The sequence below is a fragment of the Pteropus medius genome, unplaced genomic scaffold (assembly GCF_902729225.1).
Source record: "Pteropus medius unplaced genomic scaffold, Ma_sr-lr_union100, whole genome shotgun sequence".
In the NCBI taxonomy this organism is placed as follows: domain Eukaryota; kingdom Metazoa; phylum Chordata; class Mammalia; order Chiroptera; family Pteropodidae; genus Pteropus; species Pteropus medius.
In genome coordinates, this window is record NW_024354503.1 from 1,676,911 (window position 1) to 1,693,584 (window position 16,674).

Consider the following 16,674-nt stretch of genomic DNA (forward strand, 5'->3'; position numbering starts at 1 on the left):
ATCTTCCCTGTTGTTGGGCACAGCAGGGCCTGGATGGAGCCCTGTCTTCTGCAGCTGCTCCAGAGGCTGCTCCTGCTGGGGGCAGCTGCCCTGACTGTGTCTGCTTTGGAAACAGGTGAGTACGAAGGGACTTGGCTAGAGTAGGCAGGAGATTTGGGGCCCAACACCCTTAGCAACTGCGTTTCCCAATCAGCACTCACCTTGATGGGCTGGGACCCCTTGAGCTGGGGGAGGCTAGGAAACCAGGTGCCTGGCACCGCCAAATCTACCCCGAACCCCTCTGGAAGGCTGGAGCTCCAAGTCACCCAGAAGCAGGGGTCTGGGCATAGGTGGGACAGCCCTCAGACCTGGCAGTGGAAACACTGTGGGCTTTGGAGTCAGATCACCCTGTGTTCACACACGCCCGTTGCCTCTTCCTGCATTTCTACCATTGAGATCATTGTTTCAACTCTCTAAGTCAGTTTTCTTCAGTAGTAAAATGGGAATAATAATAAGTTCTTGCCCCTAAGAGAATTTATTATTGTTCATATGAGATGAGGTAAACCATGCAAGACACTTAGACAGCCTGGGACATAGAAGGTGCTCAATTCACTCACTCTCTATACCTCACTCCACCCTGCTGGCATGTTGCTCCATGATGGCTGAGGGAAATCAGGGTCCTTTTAGCAAAAAGGAACTGGGAAAGGCTGTTGGGCGAACCGGTGCCAGGTTGTGTCTACGTCATCCTTAAATAAGGCAATAATAATAGCTAACACTTCCATAACTCATTAAATGTCAGGCGCAGTCCTAAGCACGGAACCCCTATATAGTCACAATCCTTTAGTTTCAACTCCAAAATACAAAAAGCTGTGAAAACCAAATTTTTAACTAATTTACCGGCAACACCTGACCTAAACTGACAGGAGGCTGTTTATTGTCTTTAATTGTCCTGCTTAGGGTATGTTCCTACAGTAGCTCTGGAAAACGTAATCATGGAGGGCGGCAACATAACATGCTATATATACATCATATGATTCTTCTAAAATCTGGAACATTCTGAAACACATCCTAGAATTTTTAAATAAGAGATTGAGGATTTGACTTAAATTATTTAATCGTCACAAAAATTCTGAGATTGCTTAATTATCCCCATTTTACCGATGAGGAAACGAGCTCAGAGAGGGTGTGTGACTTGGGGTCACACAGCGAGGAGGCAGAGCCAGGCCTGGAACCAGGCCGCGAGGTTCCAGGGTCTGTGCTTTTTCGCTGCAGCCGACCTGGTGGACCTCTGCGGGCAGATGTGGCAGGGGGACGGGCTGCTGATGCGCTCGCACTCCGCGTCGCGCAGGTTCTACTTCGTGGACCCGGACACCGACTGCGAGCTCTGGGTGCGGGCGGCAGACCCCAGCGACAGGATCCGCTTCCAGTTCCGCTTCTTTCTGGTCTACACCCTGACCTCGGAGTCTCCAGCATCTCCAGCGCCCAACGCCTCCTCCCCGGCGTCTGCGGACGCGTGCGCTCCCGGTTCCTACCTGCAGTTCTACGAGGGTCCGCCGGGGGCGCCCCGGCCACTGGGGGCCCCACTTTGCGGCCTGACCATCCCTGTGCCGGTGATGTCCTCCGGGGAATTCCTGGGCCTGCGCCTGGTCACCAGAGGTCGCCAGCCTCGCGTGGACTTCGTGGGCGAAGTCACCTCTTTCCGGTTGGGTAGGTTGGGGCTGTTGGCCAGGACCAGAGCCTCCAAGCTGGGGGCCACCAATAAGACACTGGGAGCACAAGAAGATGAGGGGCAGGGGGCTGGATCCTCAAAGAGAGGAAGTGGGGACTGATGTCAGGATTGGCAGGGTCACACTGAGGGACATTCCAGACCCAGTGAGTCAACCCCATAAATCTGGTTTCCATGGATGAGTATACCAGACTACTCTACTAGTCCCTGACACACACACACTCACCCTCTCCCATTCCCACACAACTCCCATACACTTAAAACCTCACACTCTAACACCTGCTCACACACACACATACAAATCACAACGCATACCTTATACACCCACAGTACCACCTTGGACACTTCCCCACATTCTCAAGTTCACGCACTGGTTCCTCTGTCCTGGGCCAGCCCTTCAGATGATTGCAGAGGGGCCAAGTTAGGACAGTTGGAGAAGTTAAGTGTTCTCAGGCCTCTCTGCTCACAAGAGAAGCAGTGTGGACTTTCACTGCTGGAGTTATGTCTTCTGGCTCAAATTGAGTTCAAAGCTTTAGCCCCAGCAGGTTACCCCAGGATTGGAGACACAACTCACCAGTGTCACAGCCAGTGTCATAGCAGAGACTGTGTCCAGTGCTGGTGAGTAGATGAGCTGTTACAGTCTAGAAAATTCCAAAACCACAGAAGAGTTTATCTCCATCTCTGGCTAAATATCCAGACTGGAGAATTAAACATGGGATTGTGAGCACTTTGAGACAAGAACATGGGGTCTCAGAGCCAACAAGCGTTCACCATGAACTAGACTTTGGCATGCCAGGCCCTGGACAGTCCTTTAATACTGAGCTGGTTGGAGACCGCTCCCATGCTGTCTCATTGTCTCAAAGTCCCAACGTTCTTTTTTCCTGGAATTGTGCATGGTCTGAAGTTTTGTTTTTTTTTTTTTAGGCAAAGCAGCCCTCGGTTGACATCATAGATAGCAAAGACCTTGTTAGCTTATAGTCCCTTATTTTTAAATTTCTTTTTACACCTATAGCACCTGGTCTTCCTAGGTGGTCTCCCATCCAAGTACTAACCAGGCCCGACCCTGCTTAGCTTCTGAGATCAGATGGAATCGGGCTTGTTCAGGGTGGCATGGCCATAGACTTGAGTTTTGGATTTTAGATTCTCTTTTCCCCCATTAGAGTCTCTGGGAGGAACTATATGAAATTTGTACTGTAAATCCTTGGGGCTATGACCAATGGTGCTTAGGATCCCTTTCTAGCTCCTGCAGGTTCCCATTATATTGTTTTGAAACGGCTCTCACTGGCTGATTGGAAATCAACCTCTCCCCACCTCTCCCCATGGCCTTCCCTTCTTCTCAGGTGCAGCTGTCAGCCAGGGAGGCCAAGAATGTTGCCGCTCCTCTGTGTTTAACAGGATTGGGCTCCAACAAGAAGGTGGCAGTGGTGAAGCCCTATTACAAGTCCGGGTTCCTTGGATCAGTCCTGTCACCTGATTGAGGAAGGTTTATTTCACGTCCTTGGGCCACACACACAGTCTCAGTCAGTGGCTCACACATGCGAGCATACCCTGCCCGGCTCCGGCCCACACTCTGACATTGACAGCCGACAGTCATGTGTGATTCTCCATACATTACCATGCTACTATTTGTTTTCTCTCTCACAGACATTCATTCTTACACCCATACGCTTTCTATATTATTCACTTTTATTTGCAAACGAAAGAAGCCCAGCTCAAGTTGGCTTAAGCCAAAGGAGAATTTGGGAGGGGCCCCTGTAACCTGGATAGTAAGGTGTTGGCTCAGATATAGCTGGATTCTGGACTTCAGGTAATGTCACCTGGGCTCTGTCTCTTTGTTCTTGTCCTCTCTCTTTGCAATGTGTGGGTCTGTTCGGCTTCCATCTCAGGCAGATCTTCTTTCTACTTGGCAGCAAGGTGGTCCTGCAGCTCCAAGACCACAACCACCCTTACGACTCTGATTGGAACGAAACAGAGAGCACGCATCTTTCCTTATGATTCTAGCAAAAGCCCTGGGCCAAATCAGATTAATCATGCCAGGAAATGGAATGCTCTGATGCCCATGTCCACTTTTGAGCCATGGTGTTAAGTAGTCCCATCTAGACCAGCTTTTCTCCACAGAATGGGATGCTGGGTGAACCAACCTGTCTGCCACATCACTGCAGTGAGTCATACAATTCTTTCACCTGTGTGCATGTTCATTCATGTAACAAATATTAATTGAGCACCTGCAATGTGTGAGGTGCTGTTCTAGGCTCTAGGGATACAGCAACGAAGAAAAGAGAAGTCCCTGCCCTCTCTGAGCTGACACATTGGTGGGAGAGACAGACGGAAAACAAATAATCAAGTAAATCCTTATTCTGCCTAGATGGGATGTGCTGCAGAGGAACCCAGATCAGGATAACGAGGGTGGGAGTACTGGGGGAGGGGTGGTATGCTGTTCTCAGGTGGGAGATTAGGGAAGGTCAACCGACAAGATGACATTTGAGTGGAGACATGGAGGGAGCAAGCCATGCCGTCACTTGGGGAAGAGAATGCCAGGCAGAGCGCGGATGGCAGGAGCAACGCCATGAGCAAAGGTGTGCTTGGAAGTATTCGGGTTGACTGGGTACCGTAGGCTGTATGGATGTGCTCATGCAGACACATAGTCACACTCACCGTGTGCCACAGCATTTGTAAGCATGGGACTGAACACCTACTCTGCTACCTAACCCTCCTGTGCCTTGGTTTTCTCATCTCTAAAGGAAGTTAATAGCAGCATTTACCCTAGAAGGTTATTGTGAGGACTTAATGAGGTGAGATGGGAATGAACTGTTTAGAATCATGCCTGGCACAGAATAGGAACTCAGTAAATGTTAGCCCTCATCATCTTGATTATACACCTGTCTCCCATGAAACTCTCATTCATACTCTCATCTGCATACACATAGAAACAGCCCTCTCCTCCCCACATCTCCCACATTCCTTCACTATAAGATTACACATCCCATTGTGTCATGGGCTGGCCTTAGGTCCTCATAACATGCCTTCCCTTTTGGACCCAGGATCCTGTGATGGCTATTTCCGCTGTTGGAACAGCAGGTGCATTCCCCCGAGCCTGGTATGCGATCTCTGGGGCATGGACAACTGTGGTGATGGCAGCGATCAGGCTTCCTGGCCACCAGCCAACTGCAGAGGTCAGTGATGGGTGTGGCCTGGGCCCTGCTGAGCAGCTAGGAGGAAAAATAGGCTTAGCTCTCCTTCCCCAGGGCAGGGCCTCGGTGGAAGGCCAGAGGCAGGGGCATGGCAGGAGAGAGTAAGATGAAGCACAATAGTGGGGAATCGGGTTAGCCCAGACTACCTGAGGATCAGAGCAGGTTAGAGCCAGAATGACACTAGAGATGATCTAACCCAGCTGCTTCCAAATGATAGACTAGTGGTGGAAGCTTTTCCTAAATGGAACCCTGCACAGAGGCTCAAAACATCAAAATGAGATGCTTCATTTAAATGGACATGGGTTGGGCCTGGGCCCTGGCCAATGGATGTCTCACTGAGGAACCTGACTTTGACTCTCAAGATTTACTTTGAAAACCATTGATCTGGTCTGACTCCCACATTTTACAGATGAGGAAACCGAGGCCTAAGGAGGAGAAATGACTCTATGGCCTAAGGTCATAGAGTCAGCGAGGAATGACCTGTGGGCAGGAAGACCAGAATAGGTTACCCGGGAATATTCCTCAGTAATCTGGAGATGCTTCATCCCCCAAACAGGGCTGGCATGTACTGTTGAAAGGGTTGTTTACTGCAAAAATCCAGCTGGCTGAGAGGTGAAATCCACCTCCTAAGCCATTCCTTGGTCTCCTTTGTGGGTTCCTTGTTTTCTCCCTGACACCCTGCTTTGTGCCATGAGGCCCAGTTCCTATATCTGCTTCCCTTCCATCCCTCACACCCATTCCCTTGGTGATCTCCACATAGATGTGGAGATGGCACCCCAAATTTAACATGCCCCAAACTGAACTCCTGATCCACACCCCTCCCCGTGTCCTGCTCCTCACCTGTTTCCCCTTCTCGCCCAAACTGTTGAGTTACTCTTTACTCCTTTTATCAGCCCAGAACCAAGCCGTCGACATTAATTCAGCTGATGTTTTTCTCCTAAGACTGGAGTTCTGGGTTATTAGAAAGACTAGAGAGGTAAAGTGTCATTTTCATCACATCATATCAAAGGTACATACCACCGACCTGACTTCTGATGTTGGCCGAGGTGGTGTTTGTCAGGTTTCTGCCCTGTTACTCTTTCGCCTCCTCTTCCTGTAGTGTCCTCATTGGAAGATATCACTATACATTTAAGGAGTGGGGAATTAAGCTCCCCGGCCAAAACACGAAGTCTAATCATGTCACTCCTGTGCTTACGACCCTCCACACTCCTCACTCAGCCACAGCAAAGCCTCCCAAGGGCCTACGAACCCTCGTGATCTGCCATCTCTCCTACCTGCCCTCTCTCCCCTCCACACTGGTCCCCAGCAGCTCCTTCCATGCTCCAGCCTTGTCCTGCCTCTGGTCTCAAGACCAGCTCTTTACTGGAAGGGGTTTCCCTGGAGATCTTCATGCTCATTCCTTTATCTCTTGTGGGTCTCTGTTTAACACTCTTGGTGAGTTCTCTCTTGATGCTTTTATTTAAAAATAGCAACCCTGTGTCGATGGACAGGTGAAAGATAAACAAAATGTGATATGTCCATAAAGTGGAATATTATTCAGCCCTAGAAGGGAAATTCAGACACATGCTACGGCGTAGATGAAACCTTGAAGACGTTTTCTAAGTGAAATGAGCTGGACAGAAAAGGATAAATACTGTATGATTCCACTTACTCGAGACACCTAGAGTAGCCAAAATCATAGAGACAGAAAGTAGAACGGTGGTTACCGGGGACCAGGGTGGTGAGAGTGTGTTTAATGGGTATAGAGTTTCAGTTTTACAAGATGAAAACAGTTCTGGAGATGGATGGTGGTGATGGTTGCACAACTATGTGAATGTGCTTTAAAAAAGCCACTGAATTGTACACTTAAAAATGGTTGATGGTTTATTGTGGTATATTCCACCACAGTAAAAAAATTAGCAGTCCTGCCCCCAGCCAACGTGCCCTGACCCCTTTCCCTGCTTAATCTTTCTCTACAGCACCTATTTCCATTTGACATATAATTTGTTTTGTCTCCCCACACTAAGATGCCAGCTCCATGAAGACATTTCTATTTTGCTTGTCATATACCCTAGTTCCTGGAACAATGCCTAGGGTGTAGTAGATTCTTGAGAAACTTGAGTCAAATGAGTAGAAGAATGAACCTCGCTATGACTCAACTTCCTGATCTATAAAATGTGGGTGATAAACCTAACCTCCCAGAGTTGTTATAAACTTTAAGAGAAATACTGTAGGTAAAGGGCCCAGCACGGAGTATGGTGTTTGGTGCAGAGAAAACACTCAGCACGTGTACATCATAAACCCCAGGCCCCGGAGCTAGACTTAATGAGTTCAAGTCCTCCTCTATCACTTCCAGGTGTGTGACCTGGGCAAGGAACTTAACCTCCCTGTACCTCGCTTCCCTTATCTATAAAATGAAAATACTAATAGTAACAAACTCAAAGAGGCTTGGGGAGAATTAATGAGACATAATCATGCCGTAGAAAGGGCAAGTCTCAGTGTTGGTTCTGTTATTTCCACTGCAGGTCTTTCTCTGGTGCCCAGCCAGGTGGGGAGTACGGAGGACGATCCCTCCAAGCCCCCGACTGTTTCCTCAGCTCTTGAGTCAGCAGGCCCTCTCCAGATTGTCTCTGAGAGCAGTTCCCCTGCTGGCCAGGGCCCTATAGGACAGGATGCAGCTCTGGAAGGTAATGGCTTTTGGTTACTATCTGCTCTCCTCCCATCGAGATCATACTTGTCCCTCTTTAGGTAATGGGGATGGGGGCGGCGGGCCCAGGCTGAGGCCTGAGCGGACTCTCCCTTTCCTTCTGCAGGTCCCCCCTGGCTACAGAGGGTGGCGCTGGCCGCCTCGCTGCTTCTAGCCTCTGCCGGCCTCCTCATTGGCCTCCTCTGGTGCTGTTGCTTTTCCAGTTGGCTGGCCCGGTGGGCTAGTGCCCATGACCTCTGCCTTAGCTGCACCATCTGTCACATATGTCCTGGCCAGGTGGCCCCTGGGGGACTGCGGCCGAATGGGCCAGCCTTCCAGGGTCAGGTAGGCCATCCCTAAAGAGGCTGTAGCTTCAGAGGAAGTAGAGTGGGCTCTAGGGTCAGACACACCCTGGGTTCTGTCCCTACCCTTCAGGGGGCTGTCTGACTTTGGAAAGGTCATGTTAACTCTCTGGGATTCAGTCTGGTCCTCTGGAAAACGGGATGATTCCTGCCTCACAGGGTTGTGATGAAGGCCACAGGAGGTACCTGGCCTTGCAGCTCGTGTGGTGGCTGGTATTCTGCCGGATCAGTGCAGGGCAGGACCTCCATGCCCAGGGCAGAGAGCAGGGGCCTCACTCACCCGAAGCTGCCTTGCTTCACTCTCAGACCTCACCTGCCCTGCTTTGCCCGACCCTGACCCACATTCAGGTTCCAGCCAGTCAGGCCCCAGTTGAAGACACAGGGGACTGCCAGGGCGGGGATAGCACCGTTTATTAAGAAAGGTCAAGACAAAGACCACAGGAGGGTCCCTTCTAGGACACAGAGGCCAGACGTCCCGACCCCACACGTGGGGACTGGTGGTGGGGAGGTCATTTGCCACCAGTTTGGCCCTTAGGTTCCCACAGATGGGGCAGGGGCTGTCATGGCCCCTTCCTGTCCCTCCCAGTCATGAGTCCTGGCTTCCCCCACCCAAGGCACTAGCTCTCTCTAGCCACCAACACCCTCCTCCCCCCATGTCCCCTGGGTCTTCACTTCCAGATCAGTGGGGGGATGTGGCCTGGTACAGGCGGCGGGGGACCTTCTTAGTGCTGGGCTCTCCCTGTAGCAGATCTTGGTAAGAGCTGGGGTGGAGTTTCCCTCACAGCCCCTGAGGGCAGGGCCCCTGGGCTGCGTATTGTTGGGTGGGAAGATACAAACCAGGAGGGCTTGGTGGGAGGGGGAGGCTGCCAGGGGCAGGCGGCCCAGCTGGCCAGGCATTGGTGGAGGTGGAGTGGGGCTGGGACATGGGCTGATGGGGTGGGGGCTGCCTGCCCAGGGGGAAGCTGCCTTTTGCTCTACAGTTGGCACTAAAGAGCTTTCACCACCCAGGGGAGGGTGGCAAAGGCCACTGCGATGCCCTCTGCTCCTGGTGGCTGGTAAGGCCCTGGGCTGGAAGCTGGGGTTGGCTCTCGCAGGGACAAGGGCTGCCCAGGGGCTGCAGAAACAGGCGGCCCAGCTCTGTCTTGCGAGTCTCGGCTGGTGGGAGCACTTCTGAGCCCACTCAGTCACCACAGCTGCCCCAAAGTCCTGGTGGCCCTCTGAGGCACCTGCTGCCCCCCAGTCTGTGGCTTTGCCCAGGTGTGTCTGTATGGGGGGTGGAGTGCCCACCCTCCAGTCCAGCCCAGGGCAGTAGCAGCAAAGCGTGGCATTGCCTCGGTTTCTTACAAAATATTCATAATAATAATATTAATAATAATAGACTTGTGGGGCTGGGGCGCTGCCCAGGAGTCCGTGTGGGGCAGGCAGCTGCCTACGAGGGGCAGGGGCGCGTGTTGGCTCCCGCCTGGGCACTGTGCTGCAGGTCCAGTGGCTGTGGGGGTGGGGCGCCGGGCCGGGCAGAGTGCAGCACCAGGTTCCTGAGACAGCCCGTGATGCCCGAGGAGAACCTGCCCCCGGTCAGCATGGCCACATTGGGGGCTCCGCCTGTGGGGAGGGGAGAAAGGACATCAGCTCCAGGGGCTCAGGAGGGGAGGAAGGTGTGTGCTGTAGCTCTGTAGGAGCCCTATTCCCGCCTTGTCCCAAGGAGGGGGCTCCAGGTCTACAGTGAGGCCGGAGCCCAGGACTTACCAATGTAGATGCTACCCTTGGTGTTGACTGCCACGTTCGGGCCTGGGGACTGGCCACTGACTAGCTCCTCACCGTCCACCCGGATGGAGCCTCTCCGGCCCTCTCTGCAGTGGGTAGAACTGGGTCAGGCCCTTCGCCACCAGGTCCCCATGCTCCCTGACCCAAGAAGAGTCCCTCCCTTTTCCATGAGACTCCAGACAGAGGTGTTTGCTCTCTGAGTTCCTTCCTTCCCTGTTGGATAGAAGATCTGATCCCCTCCCCCTGGCTTCCTAGCACTCACTGTAGGGTGCTCGCCCACCCACCCTATGGACTTCTGTCCTGCCCTGGAAGCCTGTGCTTGCCTGGTAGGCATTCCCTGACCCTGGCTTCAAGTTGTCTCCCCAGAGCCCAATGCCTGCCTCCCACGTATGGTGCAGGGGGGAATCCTGTCCCACTCCAGAACTCTGGGCCCCCCGCCCTAGTGTCTGGGAAGGCTCCCTTACCGCAGCGCCGTCACCCGATGCCACTCGCCGTCATTGATGGGGTCCTCAGAGACAAGGCGGGCCTCTCCACTGCCCAGCTGGTAGCTGCAGTCGCACAGGCCCAGGAAGGTATGAGGTGGGCAGGACAGGAGGGGGTTTGGGGAGAGTGGCAGTGGTGTGTCACAGGGGCACTGGGAGCTGTAGCTTCTTGTGGCAGGAGCCACGGGCTGACCAGAGGGGAAGCCACTGAAGGGGTAAGGGGGGCCAGGGAAGGGAGAGGACCCACCTGAAGACAAGGTGCCCATCCTGAAGCCCGAGACCAATGAAGTCCTTGCCTTGGCTGGCCTCTCCCACCTCCTGCCAGAGAAGTATAGGGCTTCTGGGGTCTCCAGTCTGGAGAGCTAATGCCCCTGATGGCTATGGCCCCCACCTTCCTCTCTCCCACTGCCCTGGCCACCAGGAACTAGGAACCCTAAGACCTAGGCTGGACACCCACACTCACCATGCCCTGCCAGAGCAGGAGGCCACTGGCTATGCTAGTCCGAACCTCCAGCTCGATGGTCTCAGGCACCTCGGGCAGGCTGTGAGGGGGAAGCAGATGATGGGGCAGAAGTCCCAGATTCCCATTTGCCTCTCTGCAACCTGTCCCCTCCCTAGGCCAGTAGGCTCTCCCAACACCCATCTCACCTCCTGGAGAAGACGTGGTTGGGGAGGGCTAGGAAGCCGTCGTCATGGAAATAGGCTCCATACTGTCCCGGGGCGTCTGTGGGAGAAAGCGGGAGGTCAGACATCTGCTCACCTGCTTGGAGTATCCATCCGGAATCGGTTCCCAGCCCCCACCTCCACCCTGACATGCATGCCTATGGGGCTCTGGGCCTGCAGTCCCTGGAGACCCCAGGGGCTATGGACAGAATTCAGGGGCCTGTGAACTGGAATGGGAAAACATTATGGTTCTATGTTCACTCACTTCTCATTGAAATTTAGCAGTTCCTTCAATTATGCACGCAGGCAACAAACCAAAGGAGTAGCAGCAGAACCTGTGACTTTGTCACTAATAAAACATTTCCTTATCAAATCACAGTAGGTGCAAATATCTCCAGACATCGTTTACACTTACTGAAACTGTGCTAGCTATTAGAATCACCACTAGATCTTATTATTTAATGTGTTAATAAAGAAGCATGTAGGTTCCAAATCAGAAAGTTTTCAATATTTTGATAATCTTATTTCAGTATAATTGGTTTCCTTTGAAATCCGACAGATTTTATTTTATGTAGTCAATAGGGTCCAGGTAGGGTGACCGAGCATCCCTATCTGCCAAGTCTTTGTCCTGGATGTAGCTCTGAAAGTCCCACATCTTGAGAAACCCCTCAGTCCTGAGCAAACTGGGACAATTGGTCACCTAGGTCCCTGGCACCTGAAAGGTTCAGAACCTCTGTGTTCCCGCTATCTTCCAGATGCAAAGACAGGCTTGGGGGGCAGGGATGGGTGAGTGACTTGCCCAGGAAGGGGGAAGCGTGGATGATGGCAACCAGGACTTTGCAGCTCCAATGTCCATACTGTGTGTGGCCCCAACGCTGGCCCCTGGGGGCCTGGTAGCTATAGAGGTCAGAGGAGACACCTTTCCACCCTCCACCAAGTGATGAACAGAACAGCTACCATTTACCGAGCACCCGCTATGTATCAGTCGCTGTGCAGGGAGCTTCACATCCAGCCATAAATATCATTGCATTTAACCAGATCCTTATAATAATCTTATCACGACTTACATATAACATTAACTTAACAAAAGCTAACATTCTGTACCCACTCTAGACCAGACATTGTTCTAAGCATTTTAAATGCATTAAATAATTCTACCCTTACATAAAATGTTATCCAAAACCTCGTGGAAGGATGTTACTTCTCGCCATTTTATAGAGAAGACTGGGGCACAGAGAGATTAAGCGGTTCACCGGAAGTCACACAGCTACCACGTGGCAGGGCTAGGATTTGAAGCCAGCAGGCTGGCTTCAGAGTCCATGCTCTTATCCTCTACGTCACTCTCTCTCCTATTACATTAGTGATAAATAAGATCGATATCTACACAGCAGATATTGCTTTGTCACGCAGTGCCTATAAATGTCAATAAACATTCATTTTTTTAAATTATCATTATTGCTTTTAAAAGGATTTTGGAACCCTTGAGAACGAGGGTTCTGCCTCATTCATCTTATATTTACTGCTCCCAGGACAAGGATGAACACACAACAGATGCTGGTTGATAGAATGCATGAATATAGAAGAGGACACTGGAATCAGAGTGGTACAAGGGTCTGTCCATGGTACCTAGCCATTGAGGTATGAGGCAGGACCCAGCTCTGTATGGCTGTGTTCTTCTTTATTCTGTCTGTCTGTACCTAGTAAGCCTCTCACATGGACCTGTTATGCTTAGAGGCCAGAATTGAGGGTGTGGGGTAACTGGAAGGTGAGGCTCAGCGACTTGAGTCAGGGAAGGGACAAGCCTGCTCGGCGTTCCTAGCTGGCCGCAATAAATACGTACCATTGCCCCCACTGCCTTCGAGATGCCAGTCGGATTCTGCTGTGCCATGTCCAGAGCCTATAGAGAAAGGCAGGCTCTAGTCAGTGGGCAGATACCTGTGGGTACTCTGTCCAGCTCCAGGGCCTCAAAAGGGAGGTAGAGAGAAGCCAGGGCAGTTACCTTGTTGGCAGCGTGGGCCAGAGAAGCCGGGGGGACAGAGGCAGCGGGTGCCCTGGCAGGTGCCCCCATGCAGACAGGGCTCACGGAGCTGGCAGGGGTTCTCCTCATGCTCGCAGAGGTCACCTGTGGATGGCGGAGGTGAGTGAGCATGGGCTAGAGTTGTCAGTGACCACCCTGCACCCCTCCCTCTCAGGGCCTGGGCAGGCTGACATACCTTTGAAGCCATCTCGACACAGGCACTGGAACTCATACTCGCCAGCAGGCAAGCACGTGGCACCATTCTGGCAAGGCTGGCGCTCACATGGGGAGCTATCGTAGCACTGCCCAATGCCTCGGCTGCCCAGGAAGCTGTAGGTGAGGTCCAGCCGCTTTCCATTCACTGACACCTGTGGGCATAGGGACACTGAAGGACTCAGGGGACTCAGGCAGCAGGGGCATCAGTGTATGAGCAGAGAGAAAAATACAGTAGAGGGGAGCTGGGAACCCAAGCTGGAACTTAAGCGGTAACATGAGGTTCGAGGGTGGGGGAGCGGGAAACAGGAGTGCCTGCTGCATGCCAGGAACATCCCTCAGCACCGTCAAGCCTCAGGACAACCCTTGAAAGTAGGTGCCATTATCCCCATTTTATAGAAAAGGAAAGCGAGGCTCACAGGTGCAGTGTCTGGTCCCAAAGGCCTTGGGTCAGCTGCAGGTGGAAAGGCTTGGTCTGCGCCCCTCCCCTTCCTGCGTGTTTCCTGGCAGCTGCTTCTTACCTCACCCACACAGCCGCGGAAGGGAGTGCTAACGTTGGTGGCCGGGGACAGCTGCACGGAGGGCTCCACACCACCAAGGTAGAGGAGGGTGTGCAGGTTGAGGCCCTGGCTCTTGCCCGGCGAGGAACGCAGCACAGGGCGTCCGCCATTCACCCGCAGGCTGCCATCCTTGTTGAGGCGCTCGGCAGATACGTGGTGCCAGCGGCCCAGGGCCAGCGGCTCAGGGCTCCGCAGAATAGCCAGTCCTGGAGAGGCCGCCAGGCAGGGTTGGCACGCGAATGGCCCCCTGCCCTGCCCCACCTCACACAAGGACTTCAGGGAGGGAACTTCCTTCAGCCTCCTGGTGTTCCACAAGGAACTCAAGAGAGATCTATGGACTTGCCCGAAGTCACACAGAGAAGAAATGTGAAGGAGCAGGGGACTTAATTGGTTTAACTTCTGAATTTATTCCTCTGAGCCTCCTCAGGGTATGGAGAGCCAAGGGGACATGGAGCTTGATGCTTAGAGCCCATCTACATTTGGGTCCAGTGCTCACCTGACCCCAACTCGTAGCGGAACTCCAGGTGGCCGCCAACCATCGCCAGGGACACGAAGTCCTCCACAGGCCCGCTCTTCCCCCCACTGAACAGCAGGATTCCATCAGGGGCCAGTGGCTTGAACTCGACGTCCAGGCGTAGCTCATGGTGTGTGTTGGTGAGGGCAGGCAGCACCAGGTAGGAGCCAGTGCCCGACATGGAGGGGGTGGTCACGGTCACACCTGTAGCAGCCACAGCTCAGCCAGGGGCAGTGGGGAGACCAGAGTCCCAGGATGGGTCCAACTACTCACTCACTGTGGAACCCCGCCCACCTCACTCTTTAGTCCCAGAGGCTCAGGACCTGCTGGGCAACAGCTTTAGCAGCACAGGACCTCCTGTCCCCGGCACTGAAGACCAGGGTGGAGGGATCTCCAATAAGATGGGCATCCCCTCGGGGGGTTCGCATATCAGGGATCAGACTGGGCAGAAGCTTGGCCAGGTGCCTTTGAAGACCTCTGGCTCTGATATAATTGTATAATTTTATCATGTGAGGGCCCATCATGGCCTCAGAAGGCCCCTGTCCAAAGTTCCCCATTCTTACTGAGATCCCTGGGGATCTCAGGCCTGGCTCCTCACCTTCCTCACACCTCATCCCTGAGCGGCCCAGGTGGCAGCGGCAGGTGTAGCCTCGGCCATCAGGCCGGTTCACACAGGTGGCGTCGGGCCCACAGGCTTCTGGGGGACACATAAGCCACAAGGAGGACATTGAGGTGACCCGAGAGGGTGAGGTCTTGAATGCCAAAGCCCTACCTATTGCAGGCCAGGAGCCTCAGCTATTTAGGGCTTGGCCAGACTGAGGAGGGAAGATGGATTAGAGCAGGTGGGGGTCAGAGGATGCTGGGAACGGGGACAGCATAGCGGGGCGTGAATGAGTGACTCTGTCTACGGTGTTTTTGAAAGACTGTACCTGGACGACAGTGCAGGGTGGTAAGTACCTGGGTGGCAGGTAATAGGGCGAGTGTCTTGGTAATAGATGGGAAGGGGGTTAGTTACCTGGGTTGTAGTGATGGGACGGGTGAGTACCTGGGCGTCAGTAATGAGGGGGCTGAGTACTTGGGCAGCAGAGATGGGAGGCAGAGTGAATTTTAGGGTGGCAGTGATGGAAGTCAGTGTCTAGGAGGAGTTGTAAGTATTTGGGTAGGAATGACAGTGTGGTAAGTACAGAGAGCAGCTGGAGTGCAGGCGAATAGGAAGGGGCAGCAAAGGGCAGAGGCAAGAACTCAGGGGCGACAGTGATCAGGAGGGGTGGGCACGCACCTGGGTGGCAGTGTAGGGCCTGCGAGTGTTCACAGCGGCTCCCAGTAAAGCCAGCAGGGCAGATGCACGTGTAGCTGCTACTCTCCGAGTCCTGGCACAGGCCCCCGTTCTGCAAGGCAGCACCTGAAAGTCAGGCTGAGAACACTCTGGCCCTCCCGCGTCCCCACAGGGCCCTGCCACAGCTGGTGACGGTGGCTAAGGGCAGCCAGGTAGCATATGCGCTATGGGGTTACCTGGCAAGGCCGGTCCCGACAGGTAGGGCAGTGGGAGATGCCATGCACTGTGAGGTTGAGGTCATGGAAGACAATCTCCTCACCCTGGATGCGCAGCTCCCGGACGCAGCCTGGAGGGTGAGCCCGCGATGAGTAAATGAGGGTGCTGGAGGCCCACCCAGCCCCAGCCACATCCTGCAGGGTCCCCCAAGCTCCCATGGGCTCTGCCAACCAGCCAGGTGAGGCTGGGAAGGCTCTCACCTACGAAGCCGCTGCTCAGCCCCACCTTGGGGATGGCGCCATAGTCAGGGTAGCCACCCAGGTAGAGCTCCTCGTTCAGGTCCAGGCCCTGGAACTTGCCCTGGGCAGTGGGAAGGTTGAAAATGGCAGATAGGCTGGGTGAAGTGGGGAGGGGGCTGGGAACAGGGGGATGGGTCAGGTCTCACCTGGGAGGTCCCATTGACTGGGGCCAGGCTGCCCACAATCAGGGAGCCCTGGGTGAGGCTGCGCAGCAGGGTCACGGTGTGGAACTGGCCCAGCGCCAGTGGGGTAGGGTGGCGGATGGTGGCCATGCCTGAGCCTGCATCAAATCTGCTCCACAGGGCAGGGTCAGGGCAGTAGAGAGTGAATGTGAGGTTTGTAAGAAAGGCTGGGCAGGGGCCCAGCTGGGGCGAAAGTGATGTCATCATTTCCTGCAGTCCTGCTCTAGTTCCTGTCCCTGCCTTGTCCTCCCGCTCTATCACCTACCCCCACCTCACCCTATCCCTGCCCTGTCCCCAGCGCTTCTCTTCACCCGTTCGTTCCCTGGGAGCTGGTCCAGGACAGCCCCGCAGGGGTTCCAGTTGCCCCTGGTCCCGGGGCTCTGCAGCCTAGTACCTGGCCTCACTGTTCCCCTAAGCACTGTTCCCTCTGAGATCACCCTGTTCCTCTCTTTCTCTGTTTATGGCTTGTCTTCTTCGACTAGACTATACATTCCCACAAGGGCCAGAACTTAATCTGTTTTGTTTATCCCTCTATCAGTGTCTGGCACATAGCAGGTATTCAGCA

The 16,674-nt window shown here is 53.7% G+C and overlaps 2 protein-coding genes and 1 non-coding gene across 9 annotated transcripts in view; 1 reads left to right on the forward strand and 2 right to left on the reverse strand.

Moving 5' to 3' along the window:
* The first annotated feature begins 33 nt into the window (after positions 1 to 33).
* LDLRAD2 (low density lipoprotein receptor class A domain containing 2) lies at positions 34 to 8,753 on the forward strand. The gene is made up of 4 exons (XM_039854654.1): positions 34 to 115; positions 1,252 to 1,686; positions 4,747 to 4,878; positions 7,401 to 8,753. The coding sequence occupies exons 1-4, from the start codon at positions 34 to 36 to the stop codon at positions 7,625 to 7,627; spliced, it is 876 nt and encodes a 291-aa protein (XP_039710588.1). The 3' UTR covers positions 7,628 to 8,753.
* LOC120596461 (5S ribosomal RNA) lies at positions 2,709 to 2,827 on the reverse strand. The gene has a single exon (XR_005651157.1). It is a non-coding gene; the product is annotated as a 5S ribosomal RNA (ribosomal RNA).
* The window catches only part of HSPG2 (heparan sulfate proteoglycan 2), a 97,547-nt gene continuing 89,190 nt past the window's right edge, over positions 8,318 to 16,674 (reverse strand). For all 7 annotated transcript variants that reach the window (XM_039854629.1, XM_039854628.1, XM_039854631.1 and 4 more), the window contains 16 exons: positions 16,074 to 16,218; positions 15,889 to 15,988; positions 15,649 to 15,758; positions 15,416 to 15,524; positions 14,735 to 14,833; positions 14,119 to 14,340; positions 13,584 to 13,828; positions 13,046 to 13,217; positions 12,832 to 12,954; positions 12,673 to 12,729; positions 10,818 to 10,893; positions 10,633 to 10,711; positions 10,417 to 10,487; positions 10,152 to 10,235; positions 9,670 to 9,773; positions 8,318 to 9,525 (listed from right to left, as the gene is read on the reverse strand). In XM_039854629.1, coding sequence (XP_039710563.1) covers positions 9,353 to 9,525; positions 9,670 to 9,773; positions 10,152 to 10,235; positions 10,417 to 10,487; positions 10,633 to 10,711; positions 10,818 to 10,893; positions 12,673 to 12,729; positions 12,832 to 12,954; positions 13,046 to 13,217; positions 13,584 to 13,828; positions 14,119 to 14,340; positions 14,735 to 14,833; positions 15,416 to 15,524; positions 15,649 to 15,758; positions 15,889 to 15,988; positions 16,074 to 16,218 — 1,969 coding nt within the window. In that variant the 3' untranslated portion in view covers positions 8,318 to 9,352. The remainder of the gene's footprint in view (positions 9,526 to 9,669; positions 9,774 to 10,151; positions 10,236 to 10,416; positions 10,488 to 10,632; positions 10,712 to 10,817; positions 10,894 to 12,672; positions 12,730 to 12,831; positions 12,955 to 13,045; positions 13,218 to 13,583; positions 13,829 to 14,118; positions 14,341 to 14,734; positions 14,834 to 15,415; positions 15,525 to 15,648; positions 15,759 to 15,888; positions 15,989 to 16,073; positions 16,219 to 16,674) is intronic.

Excerpts from the sequence above, each read along its gene's own strand:
- LDLRAD2 (XM_039854654.1), top strand. The coding sequence starts at position 34 with ATGGAGCCCTGTCTTCTGCAGCTGCTCCAGAGGCTGCTCCTGCTGGGG. Across the intron at positions 116-1,251 it reads TGTGTCTGCTTTGGAAACAG|CCGACCTGGTGGACCTCTGC; the intron begins GTGAGTACGAAG and ends TTTTCGCTGCAG. Across the intron at positions 1,687-4,746 it reads AGTCACCTCTTTCCGGTTGG|GATCCTGTGATGGCTATTTC; the intron begins GTAGGTTGGGGC and ends TTTTGGACCCAG.